This window comes from Brassica napus, chromosome C4, assembly GCF_020379485.1.
Source record: "Brassica napus cultivar Da-Ae chromosome C4, Da-Ae, whole genome shotgun sequence".
Taxonomy (NCBI): domain Eukaryota; kingdom Viridiplantae; phylum Streptophyta; class Magnoliopsida; order Brassicales; family Brassicaceae; genus Brassica; species Brassica napus.
The window spans coordinates 4,299,692-4,312,765 of record NC_063447.1 but is presented as its reverse complement, the minus strand read 5'-3'; the positions used below and the strand labels follow the sequence as shown (position 1 = coordinate 4,312,765).

At 34.1% G+C, this 13,074-nt stretch overlaps 2 protein-coding genes across 2 annotated transcripts; both read right to left on the bottom strand.

Annotated features, from left to right (window-relative positions):
• Positions 1 to 109: 109 nt before the first annotated feature.
• Positions 110 to 1,895, bottom strand: LOC125585045 (beta-glucosidase 28-like). Its single transcript, XM_048753372.1, has 2 exons — positions 1,128 to 1,895; positions 110 to 840 (listed from the first exon to the last, which is right to left on the bottom strand). Exons 1-2 carry the CDS (start codon positions 1,247 to 1,249, stop codon positions 423 to 425), a joined length of 540 nt encoding a protein of 179 aa, XP_048609329.1. The 5' UTR covers positions 1,250 to 1,895; the 3' UTR covers positions 110 to 422.
• A 3,681-nt stretch (positions 1,896 to 5,576) lies between these two features.
• Positions 5,577 to 8,328, bottom strand: LOC106392561 (beta-glucosidase 28-like). Its single transcript, XM_048754112.1, has 9 exons — positions 8,284 to 8,328; positions 8,107 to 8,134; positions 7,935 to 8,012; positions 7,753 to 7,840; positions 7,394 to 7,649; positions 7,052 to 7,170; positions 6,740 to 6,957; positions 6,689 to 6,698; positions 5,577 to 6,291 (listed from the first exon to the last, which is right to left on the bottom strand). Exons 1-9 carry the CDS (start codon positions 8,326 to 8,328, stop codon positions 5,577 to 5,579), a joined length of 1,557 nt encoding a protein of 518 aa, XP_048610069.1.
• Between the last annotated feature and the right edge of the window lie 4,746 nt (positions 8,329 to 13,074).

The following is a 13,074-nucleotide window of genomic DNA, read 5'->3' as shown; positions in this document are numbered from 1 at the left end:
AATCCACCTTTATCAAAATGCAATGTTTTCTGGTTACGGAAGGAGTCAATTTTCGAAAAATCTAAATAATAATATATGAAGAAAAATGAGTGGAAACTATGAATATGGATAACCAAGCGCTTGTGGTCGAGTGGCGCGAGGCGAGTTCGTTGGTCCTAAGGGCCGCGGATTCGATCCTCCCCCTCAGATACGCCCAAGTGTTTGGCCAGGCAATTGGGTATCTAATTCCCATAGTAACAAATGGGCTGCCTCGCGCCGAGGAGTTAGTCCTCTGGGGGTTGAGATCCCTCCAGGTTAATCAAAAAAAAAAAAAAAAAAAAAAAAAAACTATGAATATGGATGTTCTCATATTCTTAGATTAGCGGAAAATCAGTTAAGCGACTAATGTTTTGCGACGAAAGTGCTATCAACAAAATATTTTTCTAGGGTCCAAAAAAAGCATCGGAACCCAACAACAAACCCAACCGAGTATAAGGAATATCGAAAGTGCAACGATCTCTCTCTTCTTCTTTTCTTCTCGATGCGTTCGTCATGAGATACATAATCGTGCTAACTGACGCCTCGAAACCTTCTGGATCGTCAAGAGTCTTATTATTCTTTTCCTGACTTGACCTCTCACGTGTTACATCCCATACTTGTTCTTCCTCTCTTTCCTGACCACTCTTGCTAACTCTACTGAGAAATTCTTTGAACCATTTAACGGAATCTTTGGGATACCGCTCGAGATTGTTGTCGTAGTCAACAAAATACAGACCGAACCTAGTAGAATATCCATGCTCCCACTCAAAATTATCAAGTAAAGACCATGCGTAATATCCTCTGACGTCACATCCATCCTCCCTGTTATAACGATTAAAAAGGTATTTAAATCATTAAGAAAACTGTGTAATGAAATTATGAAAGGACAAATTTCCTTTTTGTTACATGTGAAATTGTTTCATCTACTTAAAAACATTATCTTTAAAAATATTACAAAAATAAACATTATATTTTCTATGATTATTTGTGATTTTTGTGAATTGATAATTTCATATATATATATATATATATATATATGAATGTCTTATAAATATATGCAAATGTTTGTTTGAAACTAATTTTTAATAAAATTATTGAACAGTATTTACATTACAGCTTTGTGGAGTTGTTCGAGATGGTCCTCGTGGTACTTTATCCTAAATGTATCCTTGAGAATATCCTCTCGTGATTTTGTACCGTCGTCGTAGTCATTAATTCCTATAGAAATCATTTATAGCAAATAAAAGTTAACAACGTATCCAAATTTTATTAGAGGAAAAAAAATCTATACAAAGATTCTCACCGTTCTCTTTAATATAGACTGTAGGGTTATTGTATTTATCTTTGATAAACCTTCTGGTACTGAGTGGAGTATGCCTCGATCTTCCTGTGTGACCAAGGAAACATTAATATTCTTAGAATCTTAGTTGATATTTATAAAATTTCAGCTCTTTTTATTAACTTTTACAAGCTCTTTTTATTAACTTTTGTCTATTTGGTGATTACTGTGATTTGTTACTGTTAAAAACAGACATGAAAAAAATACCTTGAGTTAATTAGTTTCACTAAAGTCGTGACCGGTAACCATCGAGGAACATTAGAAAAGAATAGGAAAAAAATGAATATGAATAAAAAATTTGGGAATGATGAGGAATGAGGGTTCTTTATCAAAATTAACAAAGAACAAAATTTGCATTATAATTCTCTACAAAAAAAAGGAAATGAGAAGGAATGAAGAGGAAAACATATTCCTTATGAATGATAACATTTTTGAGGAACGTTAAGGAATGTAGTGTTTCTCTTTATTCCCTTGGTTACCATTCAAATCTGTTGGGAAAATTATCGGATAATAATTTCTTTGAGAGGTTGAGATGGAATGTGGATGGTTAGTGGTTAAGATAACCTTCTTATTTTTGGGAAAGAGATTTTCACTAAGGCTTGTGTTTGGAGATTTCTTAAACACTCTTAGAACTCTTTATGAAATGTTTTCTCTCTATTGCTTTGCTTGATGTGGGATGATACAAATGGTGCTAAACACCTCTATTTATACAAGTGAAGGAGCAAACTCTAACATGTTCTAGATTTCTCTAAATTATTATCTTATTTCAAAATATCTAACATTAATTATTCTACTCCATAACTTTCTCTCTTCTTCTAGATAATTCTTCATCCTTGTGCTTTTCTTTTGGGCTCTTAATATGGATCATGATTTTTGGGTTTTGGGCTAATGGAGGAAAAAACCAACAAATTTCCCCCTTTCCGACTTAGCCCGAAACCGTTGTCATGCCGGTGCCTTTGCAGCAATCTTCAAACTTCTTAATCGGTAATACCTTGGTCATAAAGTCTGACCAGTTTTCGTCGGTGTGTACCTTTGTGAGATGTATGAGCTTCTCTTCCAGAACTTCTCGGATCCAGTGATGTCGGATATCGATGTGCTTTGAGCGAGAGTGAAACGTTGGATTCTTTGCTAAGTGAATAGCACTTTGGTTGTCACATAACATGTTGTACTTTTCTTGCTTTACTCCCAACTCAAGCAAGAAGTTCTTCATCCATAGCATCTCCTTGCACGCTTCCGTTGCTGCAATGTACTCCGCTTCTGTGGTGGATAAGGCAACACACTTTTGTAGCTTCGATTGCCAAGAAACAGCTCCCCCTGCAAAGGTAGTCACGAATCCTGATGTCGATTTCCTTGAATCTTTATCACCAGCCCAATCTGCATCGGTGTAACCGTTCAACTCCAATTTTCCATTTCCAAAACATAAACACTTCTTCGTTGTGCCTCGTAGATAGCGTAGGATCCACTTAACTCCTTTCCAATGTTCTTTTCCTGGATTGGCGAGAAAACGACTCACAACTCCTACGGCAAAGGCAATGTCGGGTCTGGTGCACACCATAGCATACATGAGACTGCCCACTGCTGATGCATATGGGGTAGTCTTCATTTCCTCTTTATCCTTCTCACTAGTTGGACTTTGCTTCGAAGTTAGCTTGAAATGTCCACCAAGTGGAGTGCTCACCGGCTTTGCTTTGTGCATGTTGAATCTCTCCAACACCCTTTCAACATATCGTTCTTGGGACAACCATAAAATTTTCTTTGGCCTATCCCGAGTGATCTTCATTCCAAGAATCTGTCTCGCTTGCCCCAGATCTTTCATCGCAAAACTCCTTCCCAAATCTTTCTTCAATGCGGCTATCTTGTTGCGATCTTGCCCCACAACTAACATATCGTCAACATAGAGCAATAATATGAGAAAGTCGCCGCTTTCATACATCTTTATGAAAACGCAGTGATCATTCTTGGTTTTCTTGAAGTTATGATCCACCATGAAGGAGTCAAACTTCTTGTACCATTGTCTTAGAGCTTGCTTGAGGCCGTAAAGACTCTTCTTTAATCGGCAAACCAAGTCTTCTTTTCCTGGAATCTTGAATCCTTCAGGTTGCTCCATATAGATCTCCTCCTCGAGTTCACCATGTAGAAAGGCCGTCTTGACATCGAGTTGTTCAATCTCCAAGTCTAGAACCGCTGCTAGACCAAGAACCACTCGGATAGAGGACATCTTCACCACTGGAGAGAATATTTCTTCAAAATCTATGCCTTTCTTCTGGTTGAATCCTTTCACAACCAAACGAGCTTTGTATCTTAGATTTGAGCTTCTCTCTTCATACTTCAACCTGTACACCCACTTGTTCTTTAAGGCTCTCTTTCCTTTTGGTAGCTTCATCAGCTCATAAGTGTGATTATCATGCAAGGATTGCATTTCATCTTGCATAACTTCAACCCACTCATCTCTATGAGTGTCTACTATGGCCTCCTTATAGCTTTGAGGCTCCCCCTCATCTGTAAGATTAACGTACTCATCTCGATAATATCTTACAGATGGTCTTGTCTCTCTTCCAGACCTTCTTGGCTCATGTTCTTCCTCTGGCTCCACTTGAACTTCTTCTTCACCTTCATCACCATTCGGATCCATGATAGGATCCCCTTCGCCATCATCTCCAATAACTTGTTCATGATCTTGAGGCTTATGAGAATCTTCATTCCTTACAACCCTTAGCTTTGGTTTCTTTGATTTGTTGATGTCTTCAATTGTTTGATCTTTGAAGAAAACAACATCTCTGCTCCGGATAATTTTTCTGTTAACCGGATCCCAAAGCCGATAGTCGAAATCATCTCTTGGTGACCCAAGATAGATGCACTCTTTAGTCTTGGAGTCTAGCTTGGCTCGTTCATCCTTAGGTATATGGACAAACGCTCTGCAACCGAACACCTTCAAATGGTTGTAAGAGACCTTCTTACTCGACCAAACTTCCTCCGGGACATCGCCTTCCAAAGGAACTGATGGTGTAAGATTTATGACGTCCACTACAGTTTTTATGGCTTCTCCCCAAAATGACTTAGGTAATTTAGCGTGAGAGAGCATGCACCGGACTCTTTCTGTGATCGTTCGATTCATTCTTTCTGCTAGCCCGTTCAGTTGTGGCGTATTTGGTGGTGTCTTCTCCATTCTAATTCCATGAGCTTTGCAAAACGCTTCAAAGGGACCTCGATACTCTCCACCATTGTCAGATCGAACACACTTGAGTTTTTGACCCGTACTTCGCTCTGCTTGGGCTACAAACTCCTTGAAAGCATCAAGAACCTGATCTTTTGACTTCAAAAGGTATACTCATACCTTCCTTGAATGGTCATCAATAAAGGTGACGAAATATGATGCCCCTCCATTGGATTTCTCGGACATAGAGCATACGTCAGTATGCACAAGATCAAGAATATGCTTTCTTCTCATAGGCGTAGATGATCTTCGGAAAGCGACCCTATGTTGTTTTCCGGCTAAACAATCATGACATGGTGAGAGAGAAATACCTTTCATATCAGGAAGAAACTTCTTGCGAGAAAGTATATTTAAACCTTTCTCACTCATATGCCCGAGTCTTCGGTGCCATATATCGATGTCATCACTTGCGACATTTACTTCTTCCTTGCAAAGCTTGGCTTGTGTTACATATAAAGAGCCTTCTTTTCTTCCTCGAGCCATGATCAAACTCCCCTTGGTTAGCTTCCATTTTCCACTGCCAAAGTGGCTATCCAAACCGTCATCATCAAGCTTCCCGGTTGATATGAGATTGAGTCGCATGTCGGGAACATGTCTCACATCCTTGAGAACTATCTTACACCCTGTGTTTGATGTAAGAATAACATCCCCCTTTCCAACAATCTTGCTTCTCCCTTGATTTCCCATTTGAACATTACCAAAGTCACCACTTTGGTAGGTTGTGAAAAAGCTTCCATGGGGGGTGACGTGAAAAGAAGCACCAGAATCAACGATTCATGAGCTATCATCTGAGCTAAGATTACATTCTCCAACGAGATATAATTCTTCGCTCTGGTCTTCCACAATGGTGGTAGTCTTGTCTTCATGCTTCTTTGTAGGATTGAGCCGGTCTGGTTTGATGTTACCTGCTTGTTTGTCTTTCTTGAAAAACCGACATTCCGACTTCTTGTGACCCGGTTTGCCACAGTAATAGCAAGTAACTCTTGGACGTGACTTAGATCTTCCTCAAGATTGGTCTCGTCCTCTGCTTCTGTTTTGGCCACGAGTCTCTTCTCTACCTCGTCTATCAACAATGTTAGCTTCTGAATAAGAACTCGAACCTCGCTCCTTCCTGCGAACTTCTTCGTTTAGAAGGCTGTCAGTGACGGTGTCCATGGTAAGCTTTCCCTCCGGTGCTGAATTTCTTAGAGTGACAACTAGTGTGTCCCAACTCTCCGGTAGTGAACTAATGATTAAAAGGGCTTGCATTTCGTCTTCAACCTTCATATCAACTTTGTTAAGCTGATTTACAATGCCCTTGAAATTGTTCAAGTGCTCCATCATGCTCTGGCCATCCTTGTACTCCAACTTTACCAACCGTCGAACAAGAAGAGCTTTGTTTCGAGGTGTTTTCTTTTGAATCATGGATTCAAGTTTTGTCCATAATTCAAAAGCATTTGTGTAGGTAGAGACATGTTCAAAGAGAGATCGGTCGACATACTTACGTATTACGGCAACCGCCTTTCTATTAAGAATCTCCCATGCTTTATCATCCTTTCCTTCCGGCTTATCCTTCATGATGATGGGCTCATGCAAATCCTTACAATAAAGGTGATCTTCCATCATCGGTTTCCAATAAGAGAAGTTGTCCGTCGTGAGCTTGAACATGTCACCTTCAACGGTAACGGTTGCCTCCATCTTCACTTCTTCAAAGATAATGGTAACCTTGCTCTGATACCAGCTGTTGGGAAAATTATCGGATAATAATTTCTTTGAGAGGTTGAGATGGAATGTGGATGGTTAGTGTTTAAGATAACCTTCTTATTTTTGGGAAATGGATTTTCACTAAGGCTTGTGTTTGGAGATTTCTTAAAAACTCTTAGAACTCTTTATGAAATGTTTTCTCTCTATTGCTTTGCTTGATGTGGGATGATACAAATGGTGCTAAGCACCCCTATTTATACAAGTGAAGGAGTAAACTCTAACATGTTCTAGATTTCTCTAAATTATTATCTTATTTCAAAATATCTAACATTAATTATTCTACTCCATAACTTTCTCTCTTCTTCTCCATAATTCTAGATAATTGCTTAATATAGATCATGATTTTTGGGTTTTGGGCTAAGGGAGGAAAAAACCAACAAAATCCTAAGAATATCATAAACGGATATTAAAATTAGCATTCTTACCTCTCCATTCCAACTGTTGATCAGTCTTGAATCGAGGTCGTGCAGGGTCAACGTGAGGAAGATGAACAATGTAGCGTGCAGTATAATAGTTTACTCCAATGAAATCCGATGAATTTTTTAACATTCTGGATTGTTCTGCGGTGAAAGAAGATAATCTCTTTCCGACTTGTTTCTTTAGTGTTTCTGGATAATCTCCGTGGATAACTGGATCTAAATGCCTAAAATACCATATTCGATCAATAAATATCTATATCATTACAAGAAGATATACATTAACTATTTTGCTTTGATCTAAAGCTTGTAATAACTTACCAATCTAGTTCAATGGCAAGAGCTCGCTTTACAGCTTCGTTATCTTCAAGAGAAGTAGAGTCATAAGGCTCAAACCACAAGGGCGATAACACTATCCCAGTCTGACCATTATGTGAAGTCTGTCATATATATCATTTTGATTAATTCAAAAATCAAAATTGAAGAAATATTGGGAGTTAGCCATATATGTAAAGAACATCTTGTGGATACGCTGTATATATGCACTACGCTATTTCCTAATCCAGCTACACTATATCTCTACAAAATATTTTTGACATATATCGCTAACTCCTAATAAGAAAGTTAAATGTACACGATTCAAAGGAGCTTATTTATATGCACCTTGTTACATTTCCGGAACTCATGCACAGCTGCGGCATGAGCAAGAAGAAGGTGATGTGATGCAATATAAGGCTCGGTAGCCGAATCACCGGCTTGACACTGACTATTCACCCATTTCGAGCAACGTCCAACTGCTTTGTTGCCCGTATCATAGCCCGCAACAGTTATGATGTAAGGCTCGTTTATGGTGGTCCACATCTTAACTCTGTCTCCGAATTCTTCAAAACACACTCTTGAAAAATCTCGAAAATCATCTCTGTTTAAGAGAATTAAATTTTTAATTTATTAATAAATGTTTTTGTGCAAATCAGTGGCAGACTAAACACTAAATATAGTTAACTAGATATGCCTCCACTTACATTATTAGAGGGCTTAGAAAACCACCATACTCATCCTCGAGAACTTGAGGATGATCCCAATGATAGAGGGACATCGAAGGTTGAATGCCTGCACATACATGTTTGTTCAACCGGTCATATAATATAAGATACTCTAAAGTTTATAATATAGTTAATGTTCATTATTTAATTGATTAATTTACCATTAGCTATAAGCTCGTCGATGAGAGCATTGTAGAATTGTACACCTTCTTTGTTTACTCCATCCTTTACCTTGCCACCTTTAAATTAATATCAAAATAAGAAATCCATCAAAATATATTTTAAAGATATTAATTGTAACTGAATGAAATAAAATCATGTAAATATACTTACTGTTAATCTGGCCCACGAAATCGAAAATCTGAAAGCGTCCATATTAAGCTCTTTCATCAACTTTATGTCATCCTGGTTTATATAATTTTGTTCATTTAGATAATTAGTAAAATAAGATAATGGGTCCAAAATAAAACACAAAGAAACAATATCGTTTGACATACAAGAATGTATTACCTTATAACGATGGTAAAAGTCGACCGCTACATCTCCATTCTGCATATTTGTTCTTTCTGCATTTGAAAATTTTGCAAACCATTATACAGAATATATCTATATACTAGTGTTACTTATACACATATAGTATCAAAAAAACATTGCTAGATAAATAAATAAATAAAAGTACAAAGGACCTGGAAAAGTATGGCTGAAGTAATCCCATATACTTGGCGATTTTCCACCTACACTTGTTGCACCTTCGTACTACATTAATGGACAGATGGACCAGCTTAGATATAGAAGCCGCAAAAAAAATATTAAAACTTTATAGAAAACCCTAAGTTACAAACTCTATCATTTGTCAATTTATTATTCATTGCGACATACAAAAGGTGAAGAATAAAATCAACGTCGTCATCCTAATTGCATCATATTTATAAGACATCTTACATATATCGCTTTAAATTTTATTCCTAAATAATACATGCAAGTACGTACGGATCTAAGATTTCGCATCATTTGTCAACGTCAAACATAATAATTAAGTCCATAACCAATTATATTATCGAAATTGAAAAACAAATTGGAAAATTTTCATAGTACCTACTGAAGCATTACCTGAAAAGATGCAGCAGTTCCAAAAACAAAATTATCGGGAAAACTACGACGACCGCGAGTACTCGTGATTCAGGAGAAAGAGAAGTAATCTTCTTGGACAACCATGAGACTATCAAAAGGAGGATGAAAAAATGCACCTTCTTATTTATTTGTTTTTTGTCTTTTGGAATTTTTGAAAGATGTAGTTCTTCAAAGCTGAGTTTTGTTGATGTTGCAAACTAAACCGTTTTCGCTTGCATTTATAGAGCTAACTCTCGTAACGTTGGTCTAGGTGGAAAGGTATATCCTTATAGTCATATTTCATATATGGACTCTATATATTAGCTCAGTTACAAAAAATAACTCTATATATTAGCACGATGCACAAAAGTGACTTACTTAGGATTAAATAATTATTTTCCTATAACTATACTTTCAATAACAAAAATCATGGTAATCAAATCAGGAAGAGAATTCAATTTCGGCTTCCTTTTTCTTTTACCCCCAAATTCGAGTTCTGTGCATTGTCGTCTTTGAATGTGGGCAGGATCACTGCTTACATACAAAATATAAGTGCACCCAATGCATGTGCGTTTGTGTATCGACAAGTGGAGACTGAATGTGATCTTAATATTGACTATGTTCAGTGTACTGTCGAAGACTCTTGCATGTAGATAAAACTTTCTGGAACGCTAAAAAAAAAAAACTTTCTGGAACCCACGTTCAAAAAGGTTTCCTTTTACGGACTTTGATGTAACCCTGACCGCTCACGTACTATTCATCAAAAATCCAAACCCCTTTTCTGTCGATTTGGTTTTTTATATTTTTCTGTCGACTACAGTTCTTTCTATTACTTCCGGATTTCATTTGTGAAATTTTGTTATGCTTATCAAGAAAACTAGGAGTTTTCATGCGCCAAACGCAGAAATATTAATTTTTAACATAACATTTTTTATTTTTTTAAAAAAAATTGATTTATATTTCAACATTATTAATTTATATTTTAACTTCAATAGTTATAAAAAATCATAAACGTATTTTTGTAAATTTGTTTTTTTGATTTGATATAATTATTTAAATTTGATTTGATTTAATTTTTAATAAAGATAAAATTAGATTTTATAAAAAAAGTTTTAATTATATTATTGTGTTTAATGATTATTTATTTTAAATATATATATAATATTCTTCCCATCTAATTTTATATATATATATATATATATATATTTACATATAAATATAAATTCTAATAAATTTGAGACTTTGTTTGTTTTAGTTAAACTGAAAAATATTTTTGTTAATTTAAATGATGAAGATGAACGGATAAATTTAAATAATGTTTAAATATTTAACTATGAAATTTTTTTCCGATTAGTGTTACTTTATTTAGTTTATTTTTATTAATGTGAGATACATATATACATATATATTATTATTTTAATTGTGATATATGAATTATCAATATATTTAATAGTTTACCATAAATAAATATTTATATGGAAAATTGACATTAATGATGATATATGAGTTATTTTTATTACCATATTTAAAATCCCTGCAAAAAAAAATAAATTTTATAAGAAAATTTTACATCTCACAATTAATATGATGTCATGTCATCTTTTTTTAAGTATCATGTCATCTTTTTTTCAGCGAGAATAATTGTAGTGACGACATATGTATAAATCACTTCGCAAATATAGTCTAGGGGATCCAATCCAGCTCAACAAGAGAAAATTCAGCGATTATCCCATGCGAATATTTTATATATTAAAACAGAAGTCACAACCTTGATTCATGTGTGATTTTTTAAAAAATGGACCTATTAGACATATTCTTAGAAAGTCATGTTATATTTAATATCTAATCTTATTATTTAAATATTGGGCCTACCAGAAATTTTTATTGGGCTATCAATAATTGGATTTAAACAATAGATGATTCATTGGATTTATAGATAGTATAAATTAAATAAATATAATTTAATATTGTAATACTGTACCTCTATATGCTAAATATTTAAATATTTGTCGATGTTAACTTTTAAAATTATAAAGATTTTTTTTAAAATAAAAAAAATCATATTATCTAACAATGATTAATCTTTACTACCTTAAACCAATGAAAACAAATTTTAAGCCATATAGTTTATTTTAAAACTTAAACAAAAACTAAATGTTTAATTATTTACTCAATAATATAAATCTATGAAACGAAAAGTTTAATTTTTAAAAAACTTTATAAATTTGTGAAATGTTACAATATCTTTGAATATGACAATAAAACAATATTTTACTAATCTTTATATATATAGTTACGATTTATTTAGCAAAAAAAAAATTAAATAATGAAATAATAATCCAAAAATATATATATAGAAGAAGATATAAATACATGTGAAAGTTTGAAATAATCTATTCGATGAAAAAATATACAGTAAACTTATTATGTTTTAAAAATTGATAGACACATATATATTATAATATATGACAATTTAGATTTGAAAACAAAATATTTTATATAAAAATAAATGAAAACAAAAACCCGCGCGGTTGTGCGGATCGGGATCTAGTGCAATTTTAAAATACAATTCAGTGGTATTTTAGTAAAACGATACTATTGTAAAAGCGGTAATTCATAAAATCTAAGTATATTTAGTTATATTTATGAAGTTAATAATATAATTGCATAAAATTAGCATTTGGTCAAGTTAACCTGATATATACTATTAACATTAAAAATACTAACGATGTAATTAAAATCTGATATGTATATGTACATACATGGGGGAGATCAGGGACAATGAAATATATACTGTTAATTATTGGGTATGTTTTATTAAAAATAATAGTTTCTACGAACCAACTATCGTTTGTTATAATATATGTACGTAAAAATTGTCAAAAAGATTTTTTAATGGTTTAATGTTTGAATATTTTCTTAATGCTCTTGAAATTTGAATTTTCAAATACCTTAATTTAAAAATAGGAAATTCCATATATGGTTAGTTAAGCCTTTTCTACTTTTAATATGGATAGCAATTATATGTATTTGGGAAAAAAAAGATCGTTAATATGTAGGTATTTATAATACAACTTCCATATGGAGGCCACTAGTTTGCGCTTGTGAGAAGGTGCATGGATATTGTCACAATCACGTCTTCATTCATAAGTTTGTGACTAGCAAGCACAGCTGCACAAGTGAATCTGTCCACAATTTAATTATTATAAGACAATTTTTATTATAAAGTTAAGTATCGTCAACATTGGGAGTGTTTCACCCATTAGGCTCAGCTCTGAACATGACTTTTGCTAATGGTTTAAGTCATAAAGTTAATCTTATGTCATGTGAGTCATGTGAACTATATATGTTTCTGGACATAGTAACATTAAAAGGGGCCAAAAGCATGCGTTCTCTGGCCCCTTTTAATGTTACTATGTCCAGAAACAGCTTTCAGTAATATCAATATATGCGAAAGCGTTTAACGATTTTCTTCATATAGTCGTAATTCGAACTTGGACGTTATTTAACTTCCACTGAAAACATAATTTTAAATTGATCTGTTGAACTTTTTTTTTTTGGAAAACTCATCAAATTGTGTCTCACTATCAAACTATTTGGATCAAACGTTCAGACCACATGGTCGCATGCTCGCATGATCGCTCTTGCTGACTACTTGTTGTTTGATAACCTCCGTTATCTGCTAAGTAAAGTGGTGCTTTTCCTTTTGGAAGAATGTTTAAAGTGTCAAAAGTGCATAAGTTGCGAGTAAATGACACTCCAAACCTAATCTTATGTACCTTGCAAATAAACGCTATAATTAATGATATAAAGTATTATGAGCTAATTCACATTTTTAGATTTTTGTGTGGGCTAGATCATGGATAGAAACCCTAACTGCTTTCTGATGACTTTTATAAAAAGTAAAAAAAAAATTGGACAAAAATAAAAAGTAATTTGTTTTGCCATTTAAAACGTTACAGTGGGGCTGAAGAGAAAGCTATTAGTAAGAGTCCGTTGATGGTGGGATTTAAACCCATACCTTGGTTAATTTGTATTCACTAGATATTCTATTGTAAGTGTATAATATGATATTCCCACATCGGATCGAAAGTTCACATACTATAGTATTACTCTCAACTCTTACACAATGCTATAATTAATAATGCATGCATGGGACCAACCAAATCTACCAAATGATCGAACTCATAA